Below are 27,345 nucleotides of genomic sequence, written 5' to 3'. Positions count from 1 at the left end.
CGTGTAGTTGCATAGATCATGTTGTTGGTAGTTCTTTTTTCCCTCCGTCTCCATTGAGCCACACATCATTTATCCACATTTTCTATTCACAGCAAGTTCTAAAAATGCAGACACCAATATACTATAGCCTGACATTATACTGCAAAGCCACCGGAGTTCGACTGTCTCGGCTCCCCTGCTGCATCAAAATTCCCATTTTTTAGCACTCGGATAGCTTGGGCCTCACTCCAGTCAGGTAGGCGAGGATTAACCCAGGTCACATTGTGTCCACGTTGCTTCATGTACGCCACGGTGGAATTGTCGTAATCATAATCCAAGAGAACTTGGTTCAGCACCAGCTGATCATGCAGGCGAGGACGAGCAAGGGCCTCCGCCGCAGAAAGTCCTTCATTGACCGCGTGGATAATGCTCTGGATAGTAGTGATTATACCCTACCGGTGACTCCAATACAGAGAAAGGTGGTTACCAACTATACTTCAAGCCCAGTAGTTGGACCATTCATACGCTCATGGGTATACTGAGACATGCATGAAAAGAGGATACACTTACAGCGTCGGCGGTATTGCCTCCATTTACAGAGCGCACGTTCACTTGCAACTGCACCTAGTTTTCCATCCTCAGCATTTCCATATCTGCTTTTGGCCTGAGATGCGGAGGGGAGTCGGGTGGGCGTTTGGTAAATGACTTTCTAAAAGGATGATAGATGTTATCAAAGACGTGGGTCGGAAGGGACTCCGCATCATGAAACGACTTTCCTTTGGTCAATCTTGATAGATTCAATCGATTGATAGAAAGGAATGTAAATAGCAACAGGAAGGTAGAGATGAGAGTACATAACAAAGACTATGAGGACTTCACATCATTCTTATACTGTTGTGAAGGGAAACAATGAAGCGGAGAACAGCCGATGACTGAAGTTTGTGAAGTACCTATTCAGGCATATATCCATCATTTCCCTCGCGATGCTGAGTATGGAGAGGTTCTTTACGTAAATAATGAAAATGGACACCACATGATGCCTGTTGTGGGATATAAGGTGACCTTGGATTACTTAGCCTTGAGAGCTTTCATCCTTATTACTCATACCAAAGTCTGATATTCAATCCATTCATTTTTACGGAGTGGGACAAAATAAAAACAATGTGACTAAACTTCGTCTAATTCTTCAATAATCAAATGGCTTTCTGGCCCTCATCAACCTGAGTTATTTTCTACACATGGGAGACCGGTGTAGTATGTATCCAACAAACCAAGGCTTAGCGTTATTTTGTATCTTTGCTCTCTCTAACCACTTCAGGAAGGTCACACGTGTAAGGAGCCTAGAGCCTTAGAAAAAAGAAGTGACAAAGTCTAGGAAATGTAGAGGAAAACAGAAGAGAAGCACAGAAAAGAAGAGGAAGCGAGAGTGAGATCTATCACGATTAGATTCTTATAGGCAAGAGGCTTCTACCCTGACAAAGTAGTACGTATATTTCCCAAGTAGATGTCCCAGCTTTGAACCGAAACCGTAGTATGCAACCTATCAGCCTTGTCTTACTAGTAATCCCCAAATTAGGAAATTAGCCAAGATTAACCCTAATAGGAATACGTTTAAAAGCTTATTACCTTGAAACACGAACTTAGAAAGCTTAATTGGATACTGACCACCCTGAATAATTATTTATATTATGAGGCACAACCTAAAGTTTTAGAATATATACTGACCTCGCGCTGTTCTATTGTTTTTTAGGGCATATTTCCAACTACGAGAGAGGGGACGAGACCAAAATCTATATCTTGGTCCACACACCCATGCTTCATCTTCGGTGAGAGTATTTGCCTAGAAAAAAAAAATATTAATAATATAGAGCAATCTAATTAAAAATATAAGAGTCAAAGCCTGTGAGGCTGTGTCTTTGCGATAAGCTTAAGTCTTCTCAACAAGTATTTGGTAATAGATATCACCGAGCTTCTCCCATGATAACCAGAACAAAAGTCTTGGCCAGTCAGTGCCCGAGTGGATTAACAGGGTTTTTCCCAGATGATTGGTATGCGACCTACAGTATGGAGTCCCGGGGAAACGGCTGGATGCAAAGACTAATTGAGCGAGCCACGGTACGGAGCACGTGTGTTGTATAGCCCGTAGCTTTCTCCGGCTGAAAAGACCATAAAAGTTCTAGAAGCTTCTGTGCCTGAATGATTTCTTGGGAGGCAACCACTGGGTCAAGGAAAAATTCATCTCAACTCGGTGAACGTCTGGTATTAACCGTGCCAAGCGCCCAACACTATACCCGGCCGTGCTTGGCACGATTACCTGTATACAAAGTTTACGCCTCGTAGGATGCGGAATGCACGGGTAGATCGAAAATTAGCTAGCCCATTCCTCTGCCAAAACGCTACACTATAATTTCCAATAGAACATGTATCTTTCGCAAAAATCCGAGTTGTCAAGCGAAATCCAGAGGCCGTGCACACCTCTCAATAACCTTTTGGAACATTTGCCTCCCATTTAAGCCTATTTTTTCTTCCAAGGTTTGGGGCACTTGGCCCGAGGGTAGCCGTGCCAAGTGCACCGATACCACCGCCAAGCGCGCCAACACCGCCACCCAGCGTTGGTGCGCTTGGCACCCCGAAGCCCCGAGGTCGGGACATACTCGGAACAAAAGCGGCAACAATTAGCGTCTATGAAGATACCGGTATCAATTCATAGAGATAAATAGAGATAAAGGTTTCATATAATTCTACAATGCATTTAGGGAAGCTTAATGCATGATTGCGGACCATATATTGGGAGAAGGGTTATAGTTGCCCTCCAGTATAGAGTTTTTTTTAAGCGGGCTATAGAAGGTAAGCCCTCTAGGCCGTGGACGGCCCCAAGGGGCCGGGGGGCTATATAGGACTTTGTAAGCGGACCCGGCTTGGAATCTACGGACAACAGGAACACATTCAACTTCATTTTCGAATCTGTGGAGAAACATATTGCGGGGGAAATAATAAGAAACCATAACAATATAAGATATGCAGGCCAATAACCCCAATAACCCCGAAAGGGCCCGAAGTATATCGCGCACCTCACCATTTGCCTCCACCTTGGGGAAAAAGTTACGTTAACAGAGCAATAATGACCCGGGGATCGTGTACCTGCCATACCCCACATTATCTCCTAGAATCTTAGTCACTAGGCCTCTCCAGGATTTTATCTCCACTAGTAGAAGGGGCGAAAGAGAGATAATGGTAAAATTTGACCCCGGAATTTCGCTTAAAAATGTGCGTTGGTTCATTTAACCCGTCTCCCCCCTCAGAGTTGCGGAGTCTGATCATTTCTTCTCATACTTGTGATTCTTGGTCAATCCGACCTATATCAAGATGGGTCACCCCGATGAGATCAACGCTCTCGAGTCACAGCCTACCTACATTGATAACTCGGGGGATTTCAAAGAAGGTGGACAGGATGAGCCCGTTGAACTTAAGAGAGAGCTCAAGGCTCGTCATATTTCCATGATTGCCATTGGTGGTGCCATTGGTACTGGATTGGTTGTCGGTACTGGCAGCGCTTTGACGTGAGTTTTTAAATGAAAATCATTTATGAAACACTACTAACTGAAACCTTTAGAGCCGGAGTATGTTTTTATTGACCCTCATCTTTGCTGTTGACTATGACTAACCGTTCCCCAGCCTGGATCTTTGCTTATTGCTTACTGCTTTATGGGCTTCGTCGTTTGGACGGTCATGTGTGGACTGGGTGAAATGGCTGCTTGGCTACCCTTGTCCTCCGGTTTCACTGGTTACGCTGGCCGTTTCTGTGACCCTGCTCTCGGTTTCACCCTCGGATGGTGGTGAGTAATATTCTCAAGCTAATATAAAAAAGAAATGTCTAACCATTCTCCTAGCTACTACCTCAAATATATTATTCTACCACCTACGCAACTCACTGCAGCGGCTCTAGTCATTACCTATTGGCCGAAAACTTCAGCTGAGAATGTCAACCCCGGTGTATGGATTGCCATCTTCATGGTGGCAATCATCACGATCAACTACTTCGGCGTGAAGATTTTCGGTGAATTAGAGTTTTGGCTCTCGTCTTTCAAGGTGATTGTCATTCTGGGACTCATTCTGTGCTCTTTCATCTTCGCACTTGGCGGTGGTCCCGACCACGACAGGAGAGGTTTCCGCTACTGGAGTGAGCCCGGCGCCTTCGCCACTAAATATGTCGATGGTAACCTTGGAAAATTCCTTGCCTTCTGGTCGACAATGGTGCAGGCCACCTTTGCATTCCTCGGTACGGACATCCTATGACTGAAATCCCCCCTCCTTTCACCTTCTAATTTGCTTTTTTACAGGTACTGAACTGATTGGTGTGACCGTCGGAGAGGCCCAGAACCCCCGGAAGACCATCCCCAAAGCTATCAAGCTCACCTTCTGGCGAATTATCGTGTTCTACATTCTCAGTGTGCTCTTCCTCGGCATGTTGGTCCCATACAACTCCCCGGATCTGATTTTCGCCACCAAGGCCAAGAGCTCTGCTGCCGCCTCACCTTTCGTGGTGGCAATGAAGCAAGTCGCTGCGCTTCCTCACATCATCAACGGCTGTATCCTGGTCTTTGTATTCTCTGCCGCTAACTCTGATCTGTACATTGCAACTCGTACCCTGTACGGTCTTGCCCGTGAGAAGAAGGCCCCTCAAATCTTTGCTCGCACTAACCGAGCTGGTGTCCCAATCTATGCTCTGGGACTCTCGTCTTCTTTCTGCTTGCTCGCATTTATGAGTGTTTCCAGTGGCTCCAAGCCTGTCTTTGGATACTTCACTGACATGGTGTCAATCTTCGGATGTATGTTCCCTTCTCCCCACTCTCCCAATGATTCGAAGTTGTCCAGTATTCTGACCTATCACAGTGTTGACATGGATCTCCCTCTTGATCACTCACATCTTCTTCATTCGCGCCCGACGTGCACAGGGTGTCGACGAGTCTACACTGGCCTACAAAGCTCCTCTGGGAATCATTGGTTCCTTCGTTGCGCTGTTTTTCTGTGTCTTGGTGGTCTTCACTCGCAGCTTCGGTGTGTTCATCCACAACTCGGAAACCTACGGCAATTTCGACTACAAGACCTTTATCACTTCCTATATCGGAATTCCCCTCTATGTTATGGCATTTGCCGGGTGGAAGATCTGGAAGCGGACTGAGTTTATCAAGCCCCACAATGCTGATATCTGGACCGGCAAGGCCGAAATCGACCGCGAAGAGGCCGAATATGTGGCTATGATGATCATCGAGAACCAGAACTTGTCTGGCTGGAAGAAGATTTACACCAAGGGCCTCTCCTGGCTCTTCTAGTCACATAATATTTAGATTGGAAAATTCAACGTTCATTGAAATTGTTTAGTTTGGAGACTCAGTACGGTCAATTTAAGGTTCCGACTTCCGGAGCTTTATTCTACAGGCGTATTTCCAGGTTTCGCCTACATTTGTATATCGGAGAACCCCTAGACGAGTGTACATACTCACGGAATAACGAAGACATAAGTTATTGACAAACCTCTGATCATCACTAGATCTCTAATTCTTTATTATTGTCTAACCTCTATGCGTCGCCTATGGCTAGCCAGTCTGTAGAAACATGCGGTAGTTTGTAACCATGTTTAATCGCCTTAAGGCCCAAGCTTAAAATAACTCCGACCACCCTAAATCCTCGAAACTCTTCATCATCGTATGTACAAAATCGCATCTAGAACGACAACCTTGGAAATCTCCACGGGCCCAGAGGACGGCCCCGGCCCGCGACCCTAAGGATTATATAATCCTAAGGGCGGCGGGAGTAATCTCAAAAAGCGGCGAGGAGCGAGCACAAAAACGGAAAAGGAACCCCATCTCGCGCGATATGGACTGGCATCTGCTCGTCTTTCTCATAGTTAAGAATATTGTCCATGTGTTGTATGTATACTTTTAAGTTGTGTTTCATATCCAAAGGTTTCTCCATTTAAGGTCATCTCTAAACATACATCTTCCGAGGTTGTTATAGATTGACGCCTGAGGTATCCACGGGAGTACCTCTCCGTCAATATATGTCTTGCTCTTCCCATTATTTTCTCCAATAACCATATTTCAGTATCTTCTTAGTGAAAGACATAGATTCATGATATTGAGACTTATCAGTGAAAGTTGACCTCGGGAAGAGCCGTGGGTGGACCAATCAGTCTAATTACTAATACAGGAATTTGTGTGGTGGTTCGGTAACAAGATAATCCGTACCCGATCATCGCACCTCCGGAGTTACCTTGACGGCTCAATCTAAAGGCTTGCTACGGACTCTTGACGGATTTCAAAGATTTCAGGCAGTAAGTCAAATGACTCAGGGGAATAGAACTAATTCTGGTTCTTACAACCTCGTAGCCTTCGCGTGTCAATGGGCTGATATTAAATCATAGGTCAGAGTCTTCTCACCATGGCTCGCGGTATCGTCAATGCCGCTAAGTCGGCATCCAATGTCATCTCTATCAACCAGGTAGGTCATATTGACAGGAATGAGGAGAACAACCCTCATTGCCATGCGGTGGGTACTAATCCTCTTTGCGCTTCAGAAATACACAGTCCAGTCCACCGGCATCTGGGAGCGCATTCGTCGCCTTCTCGCCGTCGACCCTGAACGCTCCACAGGTATCCCTCTGAACTCGCAATTCCGTATTCCTGCCCCGGGCTCTGTGCCCCCTCTCGCCTACGATGACCCCGTTACCATCCCCGCGGGCGATATTGCCGACAACCCCTACTGGAAGCGGGACGTCCGGAGGAGCTACGCTCAGCTGAGCACCGTGCGCCAGGCCGATGCAGTTGGCCTCCTCACCGTCGGAAGCCAGGCGGCTCCCAAGGACGACGTTCTCAAGATCGGACAGGCTGGAGAGCAGCAATTGATTGCTGTTAAGGAGCAGGGCGAAGAACGCGGCCTAGCGGCTCTCTTTGAGCAAGATAAGAAGAGCATTCAGGGTGTGTTGGGTGCCAATGGCTTGCCCCCTAACCCTGCCAACATCAACACTGTCTCGAAGGCTTCACAATCTAAGTATGTGCTTGGCACAGAGAACGGCTACCCCGAGAAGTATGCATATCCACTTCCCCATTCTATTGACTCAGGCTAATCATCTCACACAGATATACCTGCCGCACCTTTGTTTGATTAGACCAGCACATTCTGCAAGGAAATGCATCTTCATTTTAGTTCTAATGACCCTTCGAGCGGCAATCGCAAGTTCGGCAAGTAGCTATAAACAATACCCGAGGCGCCCACTGCTTGTTTTGACAATTGGCACTGGTGAAATCCCTCATACACACAAATCACCTGCCTATAACCGTTAGGCGGTGGAAGGGAGTATATCGTAATGGTTGAATTAGACCCAGCTTTTTGTCCCCGCTATGAAACACCCCGGATAACGCAATCAAGTTTTGGGGCTAGATGCACCGAAATAGAAACTTGAAATCAAAATTGAGCTAAACCGTTGGTATATATTGCACTGTATGTTTCATGTAATGCCTCCCAGCTTCTCAATCCTTGATCTACATGCATGTCCGGATCTGGCATGGATAGTGTCGATGGTACCTTAGCGGGGAACAAATCATACAGCTCGGTATTGACGGACTTTTCTAGACGATTCAAGCTAGTTCCGGAAGCGAAGTTCTTTTACCTAATGAGGAGAATAATCTACATTTGCCTAGGGTGAATTTAATCTAGATGGCAAGGTGATCTATAGTATGCCTTGATACTTCAATGATCAAGTTTTCTACAGTGTAAATTAATTTCTATCCACCTACTCCGTATACGTAGCTATGAAATCTATTATATTATACTGAAGATCTTGATTTCTCAGGAAATGCCCCCAAACCTTGTATCCCCGGTAATGCAAGTTGACGTCATGGCCCTCCGCATCCAACAAGGGCAGTCACGAATCATGACGACGTCACCTTCAAACCAAGGTTGCATTATTGCCCTCTCAGTACTTAAACTACTTTGACTCTTCTACCACTTTTTTCTCTCTTCACACTCATCACTCATAATAACTTCAAAATGACTACCTTGCACTGTGAGATGATATCCTTCCCTAGACTACCAACTGAAAACTAACCTCTATAGACCTCCCTCCCGTCAAGCCCTCCGCCATTGCGCTGGGTACAATCTTCACCCACACTGCCTCCCTAGGCATCTTGGCCCCCGTTTTCGGTGATACCTACCACCGCGCTCAAGCCGCCAACTCCAAGGAGGAATTCATCAAGTCGAAGGAGGCTGCCGGCGCAGCCGCAGCCTGGGGAAGCTCCCTCGCTGGAAGCGCCGTCCAAACCTACGGTGTTGCTGCCCTTATCAATGCTACCGGAACACTCAGCTACAAGGGTGCTGCATACTTGGGTGCACTTATCTTCTTCGCCAGCTCAGCTCCAGGCGTACGTCCTCCATCCTCCTACCTGATGATCCCCAAGCAATTTCTCTAACAAATATATACAGATTGTGAGCCAGGTTTTCTCCGAGAAGCGACCCCTTGACACTATCGCTGTCGGCGCCGTCTCGAGAGTGTTCGAGACTGTTGGACTCAGTTTGTTCCTCACCTGGTGGGGAACGCGCACTCACCCCTTCAACTAAAGTATAGGAGATTGTGAGATGAAACATGCAAGAACTTCTGGCCGGTTGTGATCGGATGTACTACTGAAGCTTGCGATTAAATGGCTAATGGATGTAAATTTACACGAATATGACATCGATGTATTCCAATTTTCCTTTTTACTGTAGCATGTGGCCTGAGTTATGTTTGCGCTAGACATGGCTGTTATAACGGCCGTTATAACTTAAACTCACTTCAAGCGTACATTGCCACTGACCATCTAACAGTTCTGGCATAGATGTAGGTCCATATTTCAAGGTTATCGATCAATTAGGTAAAATGAACCCACATGGATCGTCCAGTCCCAGACGAGAAAAAGTCCCCACGCAGGCTTGGTACCTTTGTATATAGCAATATTTAGATATCACATATATTATAAGGCACCTATTAGTCTTCAATGTCTACCCTACTATGTTAATAAGAACAGGATATTGATCTACATTCGCACGGACCCAAACTTGTTTTGGCTTGCCTATATAACGTTCAGGGTTATACAATGCAGATGATAGACAAGAGATAGACTTACACCAAATAAAAAAATCTCTACAATTCCATCCATTCAATTTTGACTCTTATATTTGAGCCATTTAATAGGCAAATCGCCACTCAACCAATCATGTGATCCTTCTGGGTCGAATTCGCGATAAGCTACAGATCCCCCACTAAAAACTTTCTCGGTCAACAATTCCCAAATATCAACAATTCACAAATATCCCACAATGATAGAAATACCGATGCCAACTCTTCCGGGCCCAGAATCGAGCCCACCATCCAGTCCAGATGGACTCACAATCAGCGAATCCCTGGCCCCTACGCGAGTACTGAAAGCTGTGATGACCACAGGCGTCTCATTCGACGGACTCCTGAAAGAACCATTGCTATTAAAAGAAGACCTGAAAGATGGATGTGGTGGCCAATTATGGCCAGCAGGTATGGCTTTGGCCAAATACCTTCTCAGTCGTCACGCCGCTGATCTATCTGACAAAACAATGTGAGCGCTCACTCAGCTGGGCTTCTCTTCTCGTTTCGTCCTAATCCAATATTTAACAGCGTGGAACTCGGAGCTGGAGGTGGCCTTGTTGGACTCGCAATGGCACGCGGGTGTCATCTCGAACACCCGATTTATATCACAGACCAACAACCTATGTTTTCCTTAATGAAGTCCAACATTCAACTAAACAATCTCGGCCCGAAAGCGACTGCTGCGATACTAAACTGGGGAGAACCGATCCCAAACCAGATTCCTTCGAGACCAGATGTCATCATCGCTGCAGACTGCGTCTATTTCGAGCCGGCTTTCCCTCTCTTGATCACCACGCTCCAGGACCTCCTGGGACCCAACTCGGTCTGTTACTTTTGTTACAAGCGTCGCAGACGTGCCGACATGCGGTTCATGAAGATGGCGAAAAAGGCTTTCGAAATGGAGCCGGTCCTGGATGATCCTGGGGCTGACGGGTATAATAGAGAGAACATATTCCTCTACACGATACGTGCCAAACGTGATCAGAAAAAGTGAACACATGATGATATGTGCAATGCTAGAAAATAGATTTTATGTAGTAGAAAATATGACTCCTGAATGGTACATACTGGCCCTTTAAATTTCAACCCCCTCACAATTTCAGATTGTCTCCTCTGTTTTTGGCGCTCTCGTGGACAGAGCCACCGTCGATATTCGTCATACGGCCCTCCTTGTCAATAACCTTGACCCCTCCCTTCTTCAGGTCTGAAATCATCTGCTGCTTCTCAGCCGCCTTGCCAGTCTTTTGCTCAGTGGGCTTGCCAGCATCGGCCTTCTTTTGCGTTTGCTTATTCTGGCGTCTGTTCTTGGCCTTCTGCTCACGGGTCATCTCCTCCTTGGAGATAGACGCGCCGGTCTTGAGGACCACCTCGCCCTTAACTCGGCCACTGTCACCGGGTGTGTAGATCTCCTGTGGTGCAAGTCCAACAGGGCCACCGGCAGCACCGCCAGCCGTTGGGCGTGCCTCCTCCATCATGATTGTTGGCGCATCAGTAACGACGTTGATGCTTGCTTGGGCGACCTTAGGCTTGTAGTGCCAGTTGCATAGCGTATCCAGTTGAGAGCTGACCTCGTTCCAAAGACTGGTGATCTCGGCATGTTCGCGCATCAACTTGCGGTCCTTAGTATCCACGAAGTTGGGATCATTAGCGCGAAGATGCTCGGTTTCATACATCTCGGCCAGACCTTGCTCCGCCTTGGTATCAGCCAACTCGAAGCGGGGCTTCTTTCCGGGTTGCTGGCCTTCGGCACCTGGCCGACGGCGGATGACTTCGTCGAACTCCATGGCGAGAATTCGGCGCTTGATGAGTTCCTCGATGTCCTCGGTGGTCTCGTTGGTGTTGACGGGAACGGGTTTTCCAATTCGTTCAAAGTCAAGGTCTTCTTCAATAAGAGAATTGATGGGTCGCTCGACAGCTCTGGCCTCACCAGTATACATCCATTCTTTCTTGGCCACGTTGGCCGACTCCAGACGACGGATTTCATCTGCGATACGTGCCCTCTGCTTCTCATGTGTTGAGCGAGGAGCAGTAGGATCTGCGGATCCGTCAAGATCCTTCTCCTCTTCTTCGGCGGAGTCTGCATCGCCATCGTCAAACAAGTCCCGTCGAACGTCGTCCATAGCGCGTTTGACATCGTCCTCGTCGACTGCCGGTGCATCGGGTTGGGTTTTCGGGAGGGCGCGATGTTTCTTGTTGGAGGCTTTGCGGGGTGGAGGTGCGAAGAAATCGGCGTATTTGATATCACTGGTGTTAACCCAGTCGGCGGCTTCACCGTCATCCATGTCCGCAACGTCTTGATCATCGGAATCAGAGTCGCCGTGGAGATCAGCATTGCCGAAAGTTGGTCCTTCCTCCTCACTATCATCCATGTCTTCATCTTCCTTTTCTGTTGGGCGTGAATCCTTCGATTTATTGGTACTACGAATGGTCGCAGCATTTCCAGCCATCAACGGGTTCGAATGCCAGTCGAGATCCTCCTCATCGCTGTCTTCGGCCTGCTCAGGCCCTCCTGTGGCATCCTGTCTCTCCAAAGCCTCGGACTGCTTGTTGAAGTCGTCGATGGAGAAGAATCCGTCGTTCAGTCCAAATTTATCCTCGACAAATTCTTCGGGCTCTCCTTCGGCGGAGCCAATTGAGGAATTGGCATCATCTTCCATGTCTTCAATGTCTTCCATGTCTTCGTCAGATCCCATATCGACCTCTTGGTCAGATTCTGCGTCGAGATCGTCTTCGGCGCCTGATCCCTCGGAAAGATCTTCAAGCATGCTCTCGTGGCTGTCGCTGTCGCTTTGTGCACCCTCAGGGTCAGAGATATCCTCGAGCTGCTCGGAGTCGGCCGACTCGATGTAGCCGCCATGTTGGGAAATCAAAGTGATATCGCGCTCAATCTCGTCGCCAGTCGACTCGAGAATCCGTGTTGCTTGTTCCCATATTTGATTCGAGGTGAAGCCGTCCACGTAGAGGTTCTTCAATTGGAGCTGGGTGACTGAATCCGATTCGAGGGCTGATCTTTTGCGCTTTTTGTTGAGTTGCCGGCGAGTGGTCTGGGCGTCCACAACAGAGCCAGCGAGGGAATCAAGGATGTGCTTTGCAGAATCCACGACGGTGGTATGTAAATCGTTCGTGGGACGGAGGAACGCCCATGGCGAGGACAGAGCGGACGACAGAGCCATCTGTTCGGAAGGTTTGGCGGTATTAACCGATACAGACTTGGATTTAGACTGCCCTTTCGCCATTGTGAAAAGAGCCAGGCAATTTGTTGGAATACCAAGAGTCTCGAGAAGCCGAAAGCGCGATAGAAAAAATTATCGCCGGGCGGACGGTCGGGAGCCAATCACGTTGCTGGTTGATAAGATAAGGATCGCCAGTATATCTCTCGACCTGAGGTCTACTACAACATACAACTAGACCTGCTACTACTCTCTATACTGATTTACTATGGCTTCTTTTTGATGGAATCACTTCATATTCCATGGAAATGACCAAAGCTGAACTTTTGAGCCAAAACCATTGGAAACCACTCAAATATACTGGGTCTAAGGATTCATAGGTGTATATAGCACTTGGTCAATGTTTCCCCATTCTCTTTCTTAGGTCTCTTATAACAAAAAACAAGAGGAATATACCATGTTATTCCTATAGCGAGTGCATGTTAAAAAGCAAAATTTGGACTGTTGTATCTTCGAGCTGTCTAGGTGAAGAACGCCACCAACAAAGGCGGGCAAATGACGCCAAACGTCTGTCATACACTATTGATAACCTCGACGGCAAACGTGGCACAGAGGCAGTTTATAAATGGATATCGAAACAAAATAAAGAAGTGCCATCGAGGTAGCAAGTACCTTGTCCGATTGGACATACAGGTGTCCTTAGAATGGCCAACTCGTGGCTACAACAATGAAGGATCGAATAGTTCAGCGTGATCGATCAAACTACCGCCACAGAAAAAGTCTAGAACAGAGATGCTCTGGGTGGCTCATCACTATAGGCTGTATATCGCCTCAATATAGGCAAAGCTTGGAAGCAATGGAATGTAAGCAGACATCATTGTGACATTAATGGGCCCAGCTTTAGATATTGGTCGCCATATATCAATTTCCTTACTTAAATGGTGGTTTCCTACATAGAGAGCTATACCATATTTACAAATCTATACACAGAAGTTATCTACATTCACCACTCTTGTCCATATTCACGCCCTAAACCTGCCAATATGCCTGCTGGACAGTATATCGAGCGAGAGGCCAGTGGGTCTAAATCCCAGTTTGCGCCAGGTGAGTAAGTATTGCTTATCAAGTATTAGTTTCTAACATAATACTTCACCATATAGGCCATAAGATCCCTGTACAACACTTGTCAAAGCCGGGTCTGCAGTCTGACATGGGAGATCCCAAGCCTGTGTCTACTCATATTCCTACCGAGGATTACGGTTATCAGATCTACAAAGCTGCTGGAAAGCTCGAAGGAAAAAGAGCAATCATCACCGGAGGTGATTCTGGAATTGGCCGGGCAATTGCAATCTTGTACGCAATGGAGGGTGCGTCAAGTCTAATTGTTTACTTGCCAGAAGAGGAGTCGGATGCGCAAGTGACAAAGAAGAGAGTCGAAGAATATGGACAGAAATGCCACACTCTCGCTATCGACATCCGCAAGAAGGAGAATTGTCAGAAGATCATCAATATGGCCTTGGAAAAGATGGGTGGCATTGACATTCTTGTGAACAACGCCGCGTTCCAAGACATGCTGAGCGATATCAGCGAGCTCGATGAGTGAGTTGCCCAACATTGTTGCTCGGCCAATGTATCCTACTAACGCACCACAAGATCCCAGTGGGAGAAATCTTTCGAAACCAACATTCACTCATTCTTTTACCTCGCCAAGTATTCTCTTGTTCACATGAAGCAGGGAGCTACCATCATCAATTGCGCATCCGTCAATCCTTATATTGGCCGAGGCGATCTCCTGGATTACACCTCGACCAAAGGAGCAATTGTCGCATTTACTCGCGCTTTGTCAAACCAGCAGATAAAGAAAGGCATTCGGGTCAATTGTGTTTGCCCCGGTCCAAGTAGGTCCTCCGTATCTTTTTTTTTCCAAGTCAAATGCTAATAAGACCAAGTCTGGACGCCTCTGATTCCGGCCACAATGCAAACCGGGCCTATGGAACAGTTCCATACAGTGCCGATTGGTCGACCGGGTCAGCCTAGCGAGGTCGCAACATGTTTCGTTTTCCTCGCAAGCCAGGACAGCAGCTATATCTCCGGACAGTGTTTGCATCCCAACGGAGGTATGATGGTCAATGGATAGGGGGAAGCTGCAACGAATCAATTGTGCTGTTCCAGTGTTTTAAAAACTGTATAGATGGGAATCCACAGCATTCAAAACAACCTGACGGTCCCCGACTCATGTCGCTAATAATCTACGCCAAACACGTACACCGGAAGAAATAAACCACCGTAGATGGTGCCATGCATGCAATATCTGGTATCTTAGTGTCGCTTGTTGTGATTGTGACTGTACACTACCACTCGAGTGGAATCACTTTGCGTCATCAACTTCCTCCTTGGTAGCTTCCACACTAGGCGCATTGGCAACAATCTTCTGGACAGCGTCCACAGTCGCGTCTGGGCCACCGGCCTCGCGGAGCAAGACCTTACCCTTCTTATCCACGGCAAAGACGCCTCGCAATGTACCCTTGGGGGACTTCTTGAACCCAATAGCCGCAATAAGAGCGGCCTGGGGGTCACACATAAGAGGGTACGGTAGGTTTTGTCTTGTTTTGAACGTAGTGTTGGCCTTGTTGGAGTCGCTCGAAAGGCCGTAGATAGAAAGACCAGTAGAAGACAGGTGGGTGTAGTTATCACGGAACAAGCAAGCTTGCTTGGTACCTGGATGAAGCGGCGTAAGCAGTCTGCTGGAGTAGGATGGTTGCAAAGTATGCCAAGAACACAGCCCGGTCCTCTCAAGAGAAGCACTGAGCAGGACACAGGGACTTACAGCCAGGTGTTGAGGCTTTGGGGTAAGTAAAGAACACCACGCCCGACTTGCTCTCCTCGAGGAGCTTCTTCAAAGTTGTTTTTTCACCCTCATTGGTTTCAAACTCGCCACCGAAAGTTTCTATGTCGATTGTATCATCCACCTCAGGGACCTTTGGCGCGGGGCTTTTTTCAGTATTTTTATCGATAACATCTTCTTGTTTGGGCTTGGGAGCTTGTTTGGTCTTCTTCTCTGGGACGGGGAGTGGGACTGCCGCCTTGCGTTTCCTGAGTTCGACCATGATGTGGGGAAAAGGGGAAAAGGGGAAAAGGGGAAAAAGGAGAAAAGAAAAAAGACCCGGATAGAGCAATATATTGAATAGAGTTAATTGGACGTTCTGGAACATGTCAGCTGCATATCTGCCCGGTGCAGCGGCCTTGATTACATAAGCAGGAACCGGGAAAACCCGGTGGCGCTGTGGCGAGTGCTGTGGCGCTCCGAACGCGCCCTGGTCCTGACCCGAAGGGAAAAAAAAAAAGGATTTTCCCCTCAAGGTCGATCGTTAAAATCCACTCTTCTCCATTTTCTCTTTATCTGACTTACTCATATTTTGCCTCCCGACTTTCTTCATAGATTTAGACTTAATTCACTTTCTGCAAACTCCTTATCCCATCTCTCACTCTCATCTTGACTCAGCCTTTCTCTGCCCTCGGGTTCAAAACTACCAATTTATTCTATCCTATCCACCACAACGCTTGTCAAGGCTGTTCATCCAAATACCCTATTTCAAGATCACGCGACCCAACGGCATCGTTGAGGTAAACTGTGACTCGCCACTATGAAGGTCTTTTCTTCCGGATGCACATTCGACTACTCATGGGACGAAGTATCAACAGCGAACTGGCGCAAGTACTGTCCTTGGAATGATAAGTCTACACACGTCGTGGGTGTAGACACGCTCTCTCGAACCGTCGACCCAAGCACTGGAATTGTGAGTCATCCAACATTAAAGCAGAACTTCCGAAACATCCCGAAGCGTTTGTACTAACCTTTGCCTCTAGCTGCGAACTGAGCGTCTTATCACGTGCAATCAGTCTGTACCACAATGGGTTCTCTCGATTCTCGGTGGAACGAATACATCTCACGTCTACGAAATCTCTTATGTCGATCCGGTCGCAAAGAAGGTGACCATGTGCTCCACCAATCTGACATGGTCGAACGTCCTCAGCGTCCGCGAGACTGTTATCTACCGGCAATCCTCCCTTAACCCGGCCACCACGACCGAATTCAGCCAAGAAGCAAAAATCACCGCTCTCTGCGGTGGATGGCAAAAGATCAAGAACAAGGTTGAAGAGGCAAGCGTGGATCGTTTCCGTGAAAATGCCAAGATGGGCCGTGAAGGATTCGAAACCGTCCTCGAGATGAGCCGCCGCGTCTTCGGCGAACAACGCGAACTTGAAAAGCAAGGCCTCCAATCATGAGCGCCCCATACCGTCGATATACTTCCCGCAATCCTCTTCTCAACATGATATCTTGTTTTTATCCCTTCAGCATTCAACATCCAGCGACTGCATATACCGGCGTCTGTTTTGCATATTCGAGCATGTGGCGCCCAGTGGAGTTCCTTGTTTCAACCTGGCTTTTTCGATTCTCGACTCTTTCAACCTGTTCATGAATACCACCTTTCGCCTCACGAATCCGCATGGCCAAGAAAAGTTCTCAATTACCTCATTTCAAGCGAGTTGTCTTTATACCCTGCTTTTTGTACCGAGTAGCCCCAATCAAGAAGGCGGCACAGATGTATCATTAGAACCTTTCAAACTTAGATCTGAAATTCTATTATCGTACAACATTCACCTTGATAAATTCATATCTCATAATACACCCAACCATATGTCCTGTCAAAGCTGACCATGAACACCAGACCCAAATATACAGCGAACCCTTGCTGTTATCCCAATAAACCACCAAGTACCACCCGACTGACCCCAGCAACTTCGCTCTTGACGCCATTTCGGCTCGCGTCTTCGAACTCACGCACTGCGCCGGCCACCATGATCTTTCGTAACCTGGCATCTGCTTTGGAAAATGTTTCGCCCAGGGCCACCGTGCAGACAGCTGGAGATGATACTAGAGCAGTGAGCCGGCTATAAGTGTCAATCAAGACATCACATAAGGTTGCAAATGTCTCAAAGAAGTCCGGCTCGAATGGCAACGATGGCGTGAGAAGATAAGTATACTCCTCGCCAGGAAGAAGATCCGAAGACTCTGTGAGTGGGAAGGAGGTGACCGAGGCCGCCGCAGAGGAAGCCGACCCGAGATTCCCTGCCGTGCTCTTCAGATCTGATGGGTCGCTGGATTGCATTGGGAGTCCGATCTCGTTTGCAGAGCTCGCACGTCGGGTCTTGGTACCTGTATGTGTCGCCCGCTTGAACATTTGGGGTATACGGGCCCTTGCAAGACTTGACGAGGAGCTGCCATCTGGGGGATGCACTTGCTGGAATGTTTCGAATTCCAGTAATAAAGCATTCAGGGCACGTACATACTCGAACGGCGTGGAGTTAACATCTAGGATTGTTGGCAATGACAAGCCTAGAAGCAGATAATTGATTGCGCGGCGAGAAAGTTTCCGGGCTTCAAAGTATGGCAGGCGGGCGATGTCAGCCCGGGAGAAATGCACAGTATTAAACCAATAAACTCGTCCTTCGTGACTATATATAGCACCGTATGAATTAGTAGTGTTTAGGGTTGGCTGGAGTGTAATTCAACTTACGCCTTTCTCAAATAGTCGAGAGTCGCTATCCGTTTCGCGGCCATTTCATGGATATGTTGATAGATCGCGCCTGCACTTTGCGGGCCGAGAAGGCCCCCTCCGCTGATGACTGGAGGTGGGATGCCATATCCCCCTTCAAATCCACCACCGGACTTGGCTGTATCTCGCCGCGAGATGCTTGGGGCAAACGTAGAGGGGATCATTGGCGTTGGTGTGCAATTTCAGAGCAAAATAGAATGCGACACAGACGAAAGTGGATACGGGTCGGGAGCAGGACAAGGCGGAGGTGTCACAAAAGCCGAGAGAGCAAGAAACCGAATAGACCAGAATAGTTAATGCCTCAATATGTTGCCCTATGTTCAAAGGGTGAGCGTTCAGGAGATCCGGAGAGAAAGTTCCCCGCAAGACTGTGATGCCGAAGATTACTGTAACCGTACCCTTCCCATGTAATTTACCTCTGTCGATCACATCCCCCCTCCTATACAATTCACTATATTTTGTAACAATTCCGAATTTGTTACTATTGTGAAAAATGGAATCAACACCCCTCGAGGAACAGGTTCCTCTGCCTGGACAATGGCCTGCTGATCCCCAGGAGGATCTACCAATATCGGAGGACCGACTTTGGGTCGATGGATGCTTCGACTTCAGCCACCACGGTAGGTTTACAATTACCACCTAACCAATTGCTGTGAACTAATGGAGGGATTGCTCTACAGGTCATGCCGGTGCTATGCTTCAAGCCCGCCAGCTAGGAAAGGCCCTTTACGTGGGAATACACTCCGATCAAGCTATCCTCGAGAACAAGGGTCCGACAGTGATGTCACTCGAAGAACGGTTGGTTTGCTCGCATATCGGTCTAGCTGTTGGGATCTGATACTAATGCCACTGTTATCTAGTGTCGCAGCCGTTGACGCGTGTCGATGGGCTACCCAGAGTGTTCCCTATGCCCCCTACGTTACCTACCTACCCTGGGTATCCCACTACGGATGCAAATATGTTGTCCACGGAGACGATATTACCTCCGACAGTGATGGAAATGACTGTTACCGCTTCGTTAAGGCCGCTGGACGGTTCCGTGTCGTCAAACGTACCCCTGGCATATCGACAACCGATCTTGTTGGCCGCATGCTGTTGTGCACCAGGAACCACTTTGTTAAATCTGTGAAGGGTACACTCGCTGGACTGGAAGGGTATGGAAGTCCCGAGGAGCGCAAGGCTTCTGCTACAGATCTTTTGCAGAGAATCAAGGATTATGCGACGGACGAGAGCGGTCTTCAGCCTGGCCCTCAGGTGTGGACATGGACTGGCTCCGGCACCGCGAAGATGGACCATCTCGCCGAGGAGGCTGGCCTGTTCGAGACGTTGGTCGATGGAAAGGGACCCAAACCCGGGCAAAGGGTTGTTTATGTTGACGGAGGGTTCGACCTCTTTTCCTCTGGCCACATTGCATTCCTGCGCAAAGTCACAGAGCTTGAGGAGGCCGAGGGCCGGAAACGTGGCTGGTATGAGCCAGATCAAGTTGCAAAGAGGTTGAAGGATTACGGAGAGGACTATGCACCATCCTATATTGTCGCAGGTATCCATGATGACGATGTGATCAACCATTGGAAAGGCTTGAACTACCCGATCATGAACATTTTCGAACGTGGTCTCTGTGTTCTTCAATGCCGCGTAAGTTTTACCCGGTTTGCTTTCATCTATTCAATTTGCTAACCTTTCGCTGAAGTACATCAATGCTGTTATCTTCTCTGCGCCATTTACCCCCAGCGAACCATACCTGAAGGCAATCCCATGGGGCACCCCCGATGCTGTCTATCATGGACCCACGACCTTCATCCCGCTAACATATGATCCCTACACTGCTCCCAAGAAGATGGGAATATTCCGGGAAGCCGAGCAGCATGCCTTCCAACATGTGAACGCTGGCGAAATTGTTGGTCGCATCCTCAAAAGCCGTGAAGCTTATGAAGCCAGGCAACGCGCAAAGCTGGACAAGGCCATTGCTGAGGATCTGGTGAAGTCACAAGAGGCAGCTCAAGCAGCTCAGTAGGCTGGGGACCTCGGGAATTTTGTGAGAAATACTAATTATGTAATGAAGATCAACTGTACATATGATGTTAGACCTCATCAACTGGGGTTTCTTCTTGAACAAGTGTCTACCTCATTCGTTTGCATGGCGGCTTGTGACAATTGGTCTACTAGAGCAGATAGATTGGAGATTACCTTCCATTTGTCAAATTTAAAAAACAACTATCTGACCAGCAGGATATTAGGACCAGAATACATTAACGAAAAATAATTTTACAGAGACAGCCATCTATCAAATTGATAGACTGACATCTTCCACTCGGACTCGGCTGTTATTTATTCATCCGCCGCAACCAGGACACCCTTGGTCTCCAGAAGCTTGGCAAGCTCGCCATTTTGGTGCATGGACATCAAGATATCACAACCACCAATGAACTCCTTGTCGAGGTATAGTTGGGGAATAGTGGGCCACTCAGAGTATTCCTTGACACCTGTAAACGCAAGACGATTAGCAATCCAAATCCGGCACAAGTTCACTCGATATAATCTCAACATACCTGAGCGCAGCTCCGCATCCTCTAGCACATTGAAAGCAACGAACTTCTTGGGATCAACACCCTGCAGGCCGAGAATTTGAATGGTGGCACGGGAGAAACCACATTGGGGAGTCTCGGGTGTACCCTTCATGAACAGAACGACGGGGGCGGAAGAGACCGCCTTATCGATCGCTGTCCGGGTCTCGTTGGACAGAAGGCGTGCATGGAGGACAGAAGGAATAGAAGGGCCCGAGGGGAACTGGATGGCCGAGCGGACGGGGCGCAAAAAGGTTGGTCGTGAGACCGGGCGGAAAGCCTGGATTCATGTGAGCCAGGGAAATCTTGCGGGAGAATATTCTATACGTACCGATGCAACTGCTCTGGAAAACATTTTGAAAGTGATGGTTACAAAAGAAGAGGTAAAGTTGCCTCGGGGAAAGTCTTGGAGGTTTAGTATTATTTAATCAGCGGTTGGTCCGACGGGTCTGTCGATCCCCACACTTCTAAGCTCTCTAGGGCTCTATGAACCAGTCATCTTTTTATTCTTCAGTCTTTTTTTGCCTCTGTAAGCCTCTTTATCTAGGCATTGCAATGGATCCTCAAATATCGCCTTTTACTGCCCAGCAGTGTACAAATGACAATAAAGTCCATGTGCTGCTGGCAGCCGCTACCATTAAGCTGCCCAACATTGCAGAGGCGCTATGTCGTAATAAAAACATATCAGTCCGCATCCTGGTCACCGAGCCAGAGAAGTTCCTTGTCGGACAGAGCTTGGAGCAGCCGGCTCTCGACACTCTGCTTCAAATAGAGGGCGTGGACGCTATCTACCGGGATGAAGATGAATGGTCTCCGTCGTGGACGCGCGGGGCACCGGTCCTGTATATTGAGCTGCGCAAATGTCAGTGGCTATGTATATACGTGATATATTATACAATGAATCAACTGACATCATCATAGGGGCGCATGTTCTACTGGTTGCCCCAATGTCTGCAAATACCATGGCGAGAATGGCCAATGGGATCGCCGATAATCTACTTCTCTCGGTCATCAGGGCCTGGGATACGACTGGAGTAGTGGATATGGGATTCAAGACTCAGAAGCCTATGGTATTTGCAGCGTTGGATATGGACCCCTGTATGTATCGACATCCAGTGACCGAGAAGCAGCTTAAAGTCCTATGTGATGAGTGGGGTTTGAGTGAATCAAACCCCAAAGGCTGGGTGACGGTGCTTCCTCCCATAGAGAAGAGCCTGGCCAGTGGAGATGTCGACACCGGAAACATGATGGATTGGAAAGATATCGTCACTGTCATCCAAAACTATGTGGCGGGGTTGGCGCGGAAGCCGTGAACAAGAAAAAGGAACCAATCCTTGAACGCCTATCTATATTGTTATACATGTTTATTGTGTCGACTCGGCCACGCGCTCCGGCTCCGTCGTATTGTACAGACCAAGGTATTGCATCACATACTCGGCGAGCAAGCCCAAGGAGATCCCTCCACCGGTCAGCAGACATCCATTCTTGAACCACCACCAGCAGTTCCGAACATTCTTCAACTGAACCTTCCAAATCATGAGACCAAGCGACAAAACGGCACTGCCGCAGCTACCAACGAAGAACACAGGTCCGCAACCGGCAGCAACTCCCGCGGCCGCGAGGAGCGAGACCTGGGCCACCGCCAGACCACTCAGGACAGCCTTGGTGTTGTGCTCATGGCGGAGGGCAATTGACTTGATACCGGCCTTGACATCGTCTTTAATGTCCATGTGTGCATAAATCATATCGTACAGAACTGTCCAAGCAATACAACTGGAATAAAGGGCACCTGCAGCCATCATGGCATCATGATTGGCAAGCAGGTCCACCCCCAACGCTGGGAATCCCATGATCGCTCCCCATGAAAAGGCAAGACCCAAGACAGCTTGCGGGTAATTGGTCACGCGCTTAGCAAGCGGATAGGCCACCACGATGGGCATGCTAGGAAGCCCATACCAAAGGCACTGAGTAGGGAACGAAAGAAGCACGCCCAATCCAGCCACCAACTGTGAACCCGTAAAGAGGACCGCCTTTTTCGGCGAGAGTGCACCTCTGGCAATGGGTCGGAACTTGGTGCGCTCGACGTGAGGGTCCAGGTTTCGGTCCCATAGGTCGTTGATCGCGCAGCCTGCGCCGCGCATGATCAGTGCACCGGAAAAGAACAGTGCTGATGTACCCAAGACATGAAGCGGTGCCACACCAGCCATTGGCGCAGCGAGGAGGGTAGAAAAGAGAGTTGGGAAGAATAGGTAGTATGTGCCCGTGGGCTTGTCCAGCCGCACCAATTCCGCATACGGTATCCATGAACTCGGCAGGGAGGCAATCAAGCCTGTCTTCGGTGGGGTGTAGTGAGTGGCTGGGTTCTTCTCTGCACTATCCGTCTCGATTGGTTGTGTTGGGGGCGGTTGCAACTGCGAGCTGTGTCGGACTTGGATTTGTGTTGTTCGTAACGCGTTGTATGAGACGACAGCGAGAGATCGGCTGCCGTTCAATTGCGTTGAGGAACAGGCATTGTGAGCGAGTGTGGAAAGGCGCCCATTGTATAGACCAGTGAGGTTGACCTTCTGCCTATATGGGGATAGTCGAGCGCGGAACAGGCGGGAGCTGGTGGAAAGCATGGTGAGGGCCGGGAATCTAGAAACCGAACATGGGTTAGGGTAATTGGCAGGCAATATTCATATTCTTCTCAGAAGCCTTTAAGGTCTGGCCATTTGAAGATCCGGAGATGTCGGTACTTAGATCGTCAAGCAGGAAAAAGCGGCTTCGTTCCTCCCCCTAAGCCTATTTGGGGCATCAGATCTATGGAGTCGCCTCACAATATACTGCAACTATACTGCAACTATACTACAACTACTCATTATACATTGAGCTAAATAGTAGCAAGATGCATTCAATCTAAAGAAAGAGGTTAGATCAACTCCAGGGCCCCTTGTAAATATAAATGTAGGTAAAATGGTGAAATAAGAGTGACAGTTCACGTGTATGTTTCTGCCTGAGGCCATAAAACGCGGCATCCCGCGTTCCCCCAGAAGTTGATGATCGCCCGAATTGAAGGGAATGCGGTATAATTTTCTTTCACGTCCCTCTATCCGATTCCATACCTCTTCACTTACGAGCTTAAACTGACATATTCTACTCTCCGATCCCATCGACTGTGTACCCGCCCACTCCTCTGCTCCTTCCCACTGTCAATCATCTCAACCAACCACCACCTCGCCAGCACAAGAGAAACAGCAAAGAACAGCGCAATCCACCCAGCCAGTCAACAATAATAACTCACATGCAACCTCAACATTGCCTTCGACTACCAGCCGTGTCCCTCAAACCATGATCTTCGCTCCTGCGATCTTCGCGCTGATTACAGTCTAATAACCATTGATATTTTGCCCCCTCTTGGGCTCTGCACTCGCCATGCCGGCGCATCGAACTCGCCTGGCTTTTGAGCCACTGTCACCTCTCCTCAATATCAATAGGGTTGTTGAATCCACTCCCAATTTTGAGTTTGCGATGGAAATCACATGTGATTCAATTGACGAATTTCCGCTTGAAGACTTTGAGAAGCTAGTCTTGTACCAAGTTGTCCTGAGCGGAAGACCATTGGTCATCAGAGGATTTCAAAAACGTCTTGACAAGGGTCTTTTCTCGGAGAAATGGCTTCGAGAAAAATACGCAAAGAAAGGTGAGCTCGCGCTATTGAGTCATCTCATCCTTCATTGATTGATGCTAACTGCAGCTTCTCTTAATAGTCGAGGAAGTTCGAGATCTAGGGAAAAAGAAGTCTTTTAATTTCAGTATGGGTCACTACCTGGAAAGCCTGTCACTGCTCACTCGGCAGGTGACTGTGCACAACTACACAAACAAAGCCGTCCAACGACTCTACCTCAAGGATATCGACTGCCCCCCCGAGTGGCGCGCTTATCTTGAGAACCTGTTACCGCCTTCATTGTTCTATCTCAATGAAGCACCCAAAGCCTTTGAAGGCCCTGCGTCACAAAACACGAACCTGTCTAAAATCCTCAAGTCCACAGAAGGCGACTTCATCGCGCCAGCGGGCGATTTGATGAGCAGTCTGCCTGAAAACATGCGGGCAGAGAACCTGATGTGCTATATCGGCCATGAGGGTACTTACACGCCAGCACACCAAGAAATGTGTGCCAGTCTCGGTCACAACATAATGGTCGACGCGTCCGACGGGACTCCAGAAAACGGCAAGCCAACGGAGCCGGGTTCTTCAATATGGCTCATGACAGAGACCAAAGATCGGCGGATTGTTTCTGAGTACTGGATGTCTGTTCTTGGGCATGATATTGACATTGAGGATTTCTTTGCTCCCTTGCATGCATGGGAGATTGCACCATTCAAGACCTGGGTAGTCGAACAGCGACCCGGTGACCTTATTCTTGTACCCCCTCTTGCTGCACACCAAGTCTGGAACCGCGGCACTCGGACGATGAAAGTCGCCTGGAATCGCACTACCGTGGACACGCTCGAGCTGGCTCTGCGTGAAGCCTTGCCACATGCGCGAATGGTCTGCCGCGATGAACAATATAAGAACAAAGCCATTGTTTACTTCACTCTTGAACGGTATTCAAAATTGCTGCGGCAAGCAAAGACGGTCGACCATCCGGCGGTGAATCAACTGTGGGATGATTTCAAACGACTCTTCAATATGTACAAGAACATATTGTTGTCTGAATCCTTCTCGCAAAAAAACCCAGAGAAGAACGTGGAGTATCACGAGTTTCAGAGCAATGTCACCTGCTCATTTTGTCGGTGCAACATCTTTAACAGGTTTCTTACCTGTCCTGGCTGCGTAAATACTCTTGGTGGCGATGAAGACCCGTATGATGTATGCATGGATTGCTACGTGATGGGTAGAAGCTGTGGCTGCGTTTCCAATCTTAAATGGATGGAACAATTCCCATGGAAGCAGTTGACAGAACGCTATGAAACATGGCGACGGTTGATAATTTCCTCCAATGACAACAACAAGGATTTGAGGATTCAGTTCCCTACTTTTGTTGTCGCCCGCGGTCAGGCAGGCAAAAGGTCTGTAGCGGAGATCTGCCAACAGCAATTGGTGCGCCGCCCCTGGAATGACCCGAAAAACCCCAAGCCCATGATAGAGAATATGATCGAAGACCCTGGTAGCGACTCCGACGGCAACAGTCGTTCTAAAAAGAAGCGCAAAATGCGGCAGTCTCTCATGGCCAAATCAGACAACGTCTACCGGTGCCACGTCTGTCTTCATTTCGAAGTCGACTGGAAGCTCGCTCCATGCTCAAATTGTGACCAACGTTATTGTTATGGCAGTTTGTTCCGAGCTTTCGAAATTTCCCCGCAGGAGGCCATGGAGAAACACCATTGGCTCTGCCCGAAGTGCCGCAAGGAATGTAGTTGCGGCGCTTGCCAGCGTGATCCGTCTATGAAGCCATATGAACCTAACTGCACCATTCTCGGCCATGACACCAGCAAGGTTGCCGATCCGCGCAGCATCGAGACCTTGGTGGATTTCCGGAAATCGAATCTGTGGTGGTTGAAGAAGTTCGGTGATGATGTTCATGGACGCATTCAAAAACGCCAGAAGGAAGCCGAGGAAGCGGAACTGGAGCGACAGAAGACCCTTGAAACCCAGGGCTTCAGCTTCGAGTCCAGCCCATTCGACCAGCCGGTACAGAATGGAAACGGGAACGATGAAAATCCTCTGGTGTTTGATGAGAACGATGGGGGCATCCCCGTTGATCCATCGCTGATTGTCCAGACCTCTGTTACAGGCACTTGAATCGGGTCGTGCACTTTGCCAGATTCGAGCATACGATCGGGATCACTTGCGAAAGATGATCCAAAAAGATCAAAGGTTACTTGTGGGATAAGTGTATTCCGGCGAAATACGATGAGTAATGAATATTTGCGAATGGGTTTTTGATTCAGGAAATCGGAAGGATGTATGATTTGTGATTCCCCGAAGGGTTTATCTCTTCTGCGACACCATGGTTTAACAAAAATCTGGTTGTACTCTAATAATGAACATACGTATTTTCAAGTTGAAATCAAGTTGAATTCGTGAATTACTACTAGGCACCTTTGTACTCGTACTGTAGATCCTTGAGGGATGCAAGGTCAACAGAGAGCATGACCTTTTGAGCAAGTAGAATCACTGCGAGCATGACTGTACATGGTCAGACTTGGTATCTCCAGCCGCGAAAGAAGAGACTTACTTCCAGGGATCAAGTACAGCACTGGCCGGATCCCATAGGATGATCCTGTAGAAAGATAGACCAGAGCCAGCAACAAGCAAACGGCACCGGTGCCAGGTACCAGAGCCGCATGAATCCGAGCAATACGTTCGGTATGGAACGTCATAGGCTTCTTGCCTTTGCGATCAGGCTGGAGGGGAGAGCATTTCATGATATAGGCCGTTGTCAACAACGAGACAAGGCTGAGGAGCGAGAACAATCGTTCAGACTGGCTGGAAGCTGACAGCACCGAAGGGACAAATACTGTAGCAGCCAACAGTGGAAGTGCAGTAAAAATCATCTAGGAAGATATTTAGCATGTATTCTCTCAACTATAAAGAAAGAAAGATATGTACACTGTACTGGGCATTGCGGGCATCGTTCTGGCTCTGTAACTGCTCGATGACCCGTTCTTGTTCTTCTTCATCCAACTCCTCTCGCTCGCCCTCTGATTCCTCGGGGTATCGAAACGCCTTTCGCAATCTCACTGCAGCCATTTCTTGAAATCACAAAATCAAAACAAAAGCGTTGTATCCCCAGCCGTTGGTGGTGCAGTGACGTCGAAAGGTCAAAGCTGTTTGTCTTGTTTGGCACTCTTTTCTTCCGCAACCTCCCCCCAAA

At 48.3% G+C, this 27,345-nt stretch overlaps 16 protein-coding genes across 16 annotated transcripts; 9 read left to right on the top strand and 7 right to left on the bottom strand.

Moving 5' to 3' along the window:
• Positions 1-134: 134 nt before the first annotated feature.
• Positions 135-510, bottom strand: N7517_005580 (uncharacterized protein; the record flags this gene model as incomplete). Its single annotated transcript, XM_056723310.1, has 2 exons — positions 135-410; positions 505-510. The coding sequence occupies 2 exons, from the start codon at positions 508-510 to the stop codon at positions 135-137; spliced, it is 282 nt and encodes a 93-aa protein (XP_056579560.1).
• A 2,835-nt stretch (positions 511-3,345) lies between these two features.
• N7517_005579 (Amino acid/polyamine transporter I) lies at positions 3,346-5,312 on the top strand (the record flags this gene model as incomplete). Its single annotated transcript, XM_056723309.1, has 6 exons — positions 3,346-3,539; positions 3,593-3,599; positions 3,655-3,815; positions 3,870-4,258; positions 4,320-4,808; positions 4,873-5,312. 6 exons carry the CDS (start codon positions 3,346-3,348, stop codon positions 5,310-5,312), a joined length of 1,680 nt encoding a protein of 559 aa, XP_056579559.1.
• A 1,108-nt stretch (positions 5,313-6,420) lies between these two features.
• N7517_005578 (uncharacterized protein) lies at positions 6,421-7,143 on the top strand (the record flags this gene model as incomplete). The annotated part of the gene is made up of 3 exons (XM_056723308.1): positions 6,421-6,480; positions 6,557-7,065; positions 7,119-7,143. The coding sequence occupies 3 exons, from the start codon at positions 6,421-6,423 to the stop codon at positions 7,141-7,143; spliced, it is 594 nt and encodes a 197-aa protein (XP_056579558.1).
• Positions 7,144-8,028: 885 nt separating this feature from the next.
• On the top strand, positions 8,029-8,595 carry N7517_005577 (DUF1761 domain-containing protein; the record flags this gene model as incomplete). Its single annotated transcript, XM_056723307.1, has 3 exons — positions 8,029-8,044; positions 8,095-8,399; positions 8,461-8,595. 3 exons carry the CDS (start codon positions 8,029-8,031, stop codon positions 8,593-8,595), a joined length of 456 nt encoding a protein of 151 aa, XP_056579557.1.
• Positions 8,596-9,333: 738 nt separating this feature from the next.
• Positions 9,334-10,130, top strand: N7517_005576 (uncharacterized protein; the record flags this gene model as incomplete). Its single annotated transcript, XM_056723306.1, has 2 exons — positions 9,334-9,605; positions 9,665-10,130. 2 exons carry the CDS (start codon positions 9,334-9,336, stop codon positions 10,128-10,130), a joined length of 738 nt encoding a protein of 245 aa, XP_056579556.1.
• A 97-nt stretch (positions 10,131-10,227) lies between these two features.
• On the bottom strand, positions 10,228-12,372 carry N7517_005575 (rRNA-processing protein MPP10; the record flags this gene model as incomplete). Its single annotated transcript, XM_056723305.1, has 1 exon — positions 10,228-12,372. The coding sequence occupies one exon, from the start codon at positions 12,370-12,372 to the stop codon at positions 10,228-10,230; it is 2,145 nt and encodes a 714-aa protein (XP_056579555.1).
• A 977-nt stretch (positions 12,373-13,349) lies between these two features.
• On the top strand, positions 13,350-14,443 carry N7517_005574 (oxidoreductase, short-chain dehydrogenase/reductase family; the record flags this gene model as incomplete). The annotated part of the gene is made up of 4 exons (XM_056723304.1): positions 13,350-13,410; positions 13,467-13,905; positions 13,960-14,204; positions 14,250-14,443. 4 exons carry the CDS (start codon positions 13,350-13,352, stop codon positions 14,441-14,443), a joined length of 939 nt encoding a protein of 312 aa, XP_056579554.1.
• Positions 14,444-14,674: 231 nt separating this feature from the next.
• On the bottom strand, positions 14,675-15,413 carry N7517_005573 (thioredoxin peroxidase DOT5; the record flags this gene model as incomplete). Its single annotated transcript, XM_056723303.1, has 2 exons — positions 14,675-15,024; positions 15,134-15,413. 2 exons carry the CDS (start codon positions 15,411-15,413, stop codon positions 14,675-14,677), a joined length of 630 nt encoding a protein of 209 aa, XP_056579553.1.
• A 537-nt stretch (positions 15,414-15,950) lies between these two features.
• Positions 15,951-16,593, top strand: N7517_005572 (putative mitochondrial protein sorting (Msf1); the record flags this gene model as incomplete). The annotated part of the gene is made up of 2 exons (XM_056723302.1): positions 15,951-16,103; positions 16,174-16,593. 2 exons carry the CDS (start codon positions 15,951-15,953, stop codon positions 16,591-16,593), a joined length of 573 nt encoding a protein of 190 aa, XP_056579552.1.
• Positions 16,594-17,063: 470 nt separating this feature from the next.
• N7517_005571 (uncharacterized protein) lies at positions 17,064-18,088 on the bottom strand (the record flags this gene model as incomplete). Its single annotated transcript, XM_056723301.1, has 2 exons — positions 17,064-17,823; positions 17,886-18,088. 2 exons carry the CDS (start codon positions 18,086-18,088, stop codon positions 17,064-17,066), a joined length of 963 nt encoding a protein of 320 aa, XP_056579551.1.
• A 329-nt stretch (positions 18,089-18,417) lies between these two features.
• N7517_005570 (ethanolamine-phosphate cytidylyltransferase) lies at positions 18,418-19,938 on the top strand (the record flags this gene model as incomplete). The annotated part of the gene is made up of 4 exons (XM_056723300.1): positions 18,418-18,544; positions 18,605-18,722; positions 18,785-19,559; positions 19,615-19,938. 4 exons carry the CDS (start codon positions 18,418-18,420, stop codon positions 19,936-19,938), a joined length of 1,344 nt encoding a protein of 447 aa, XP_056579550.1.
• A 314-nt stretch (positions 19,939-20,252) lies between these two features.
• On the bottom strand, positions 20,253-20,859 carry N7517_005569 (monothiol glutaredoxin GRX5; the record flags this gene model as incomplete). The annotated part of the gene is made up of 3 exons (XM_056723299.1): positions 20,820-20,859; positions 20,474-20,768; positions 20,253-20,407 (listed from the first exon to the last, which is right to left on the bottom strand). Exons 1-3 carry the CDS (start codon positions 20,841-20,843, stop codon positions 20,253-20,255), a joined length of 474 nt encoding a protein of 157 aa, XP_056579549.1. The 5' UTR covers positions 20,844-20,859.
• Positions 20,860-21,043: 184 nt separating this feature from the next.
• N7517_005568 (putative flavoprotein) lies at positions 21,044-21,801 on the top strand (the record flags this gene model as incomplete). The annotated part of the gene is made up of 2 exons (XM_056723298.1): positions 21,044-21,350; positions 21,410-21,801. The coding sequence occupies 2 exons, from the start codon at positions 21,044-21,046 to the stop codon at positions 21,799-21,801; spliced, it is 699 nt and encodes a 232-aa protein (XP_056579548.1).
• A 51-nt stretch (positions 21,802-21,852) lies between these two features.
• N7517_005567 (putative para-hydroxybenzoate-polyprenyltransferase Coq2) lies at positions 21,853-23,106 on the bottom strand (the record flags this gene model as incomplete). The annotated part of the gene is made up of 1 exon (XM_056723297.1): positions 21,853-23,106. The coding sequence occupies one exon, from the start codon at positions 23,104-23,106 to the stop codon at positions 21,853-21,855; it is 1,254 nt and encodes a 417-aa protein (XP_056579547.1).
• Positions 23,107-23,899: 793 nt separating this feature from the next.
• Positions 23,900-26,270, top strand: N7517_005566 (putative JmjC domain protein; the record flags this gene model as incomplete). The annotated part of the gene is made up of 2 exons (XM_056723296.1): positions 23,900-24,167; positions 24,235-26,270. The coding sequence occupies 2 exons, from the start codon at positions 23,900-23,902 to the stop codon at positions 26,268-26,270; spliced, it is 2,304 nt and encodes a 767-aa protein (XP_056579546.1).
• Positions 26,271-26,562: 292 nt separating this feature from the next.
• On the bottom strand, positions 26,563-27,221 carry N7517_005565 (uncharacterized protein; the record flags this gene model as incomplete). Its single annotated transcript, XM_056723295.1, has 3 exons — positions 26,563-26,657; positions 26,707-27,025; positions 27,081-27,221. 3 exons carry the CDS (start codon positions 27,219-27,221, stop codon positions 26,563-26,565), a joined length of 555 nt encoding a protein of 184 aa, XP_056579545.1.
• Positions 27,222-27,345: the final 124 nt, after the last annotated feature.

The sequence above is a fragment of the Penicillium concentricum genome, assembly GCF_028827145.1.
Source record: "Penicillium concentricum strain IBT 3081 chromosome Unknown utg000002l_segment0_segment0, whole genome shotgun sequence".
Classification (NCBI taxonomy): domain Eukaryota; kingdom Fungi; phylum Ascomycota; class Eurotiomycetes; order Eurotiales; family Aspergillaceae; genus Penicillium; species Penicillium concentricum.
The sequence above is the reverse complement of the archived record's forward strand: the minus strand, read 5'-3'. Positions and strand labels throughout refer to the sequence as shown.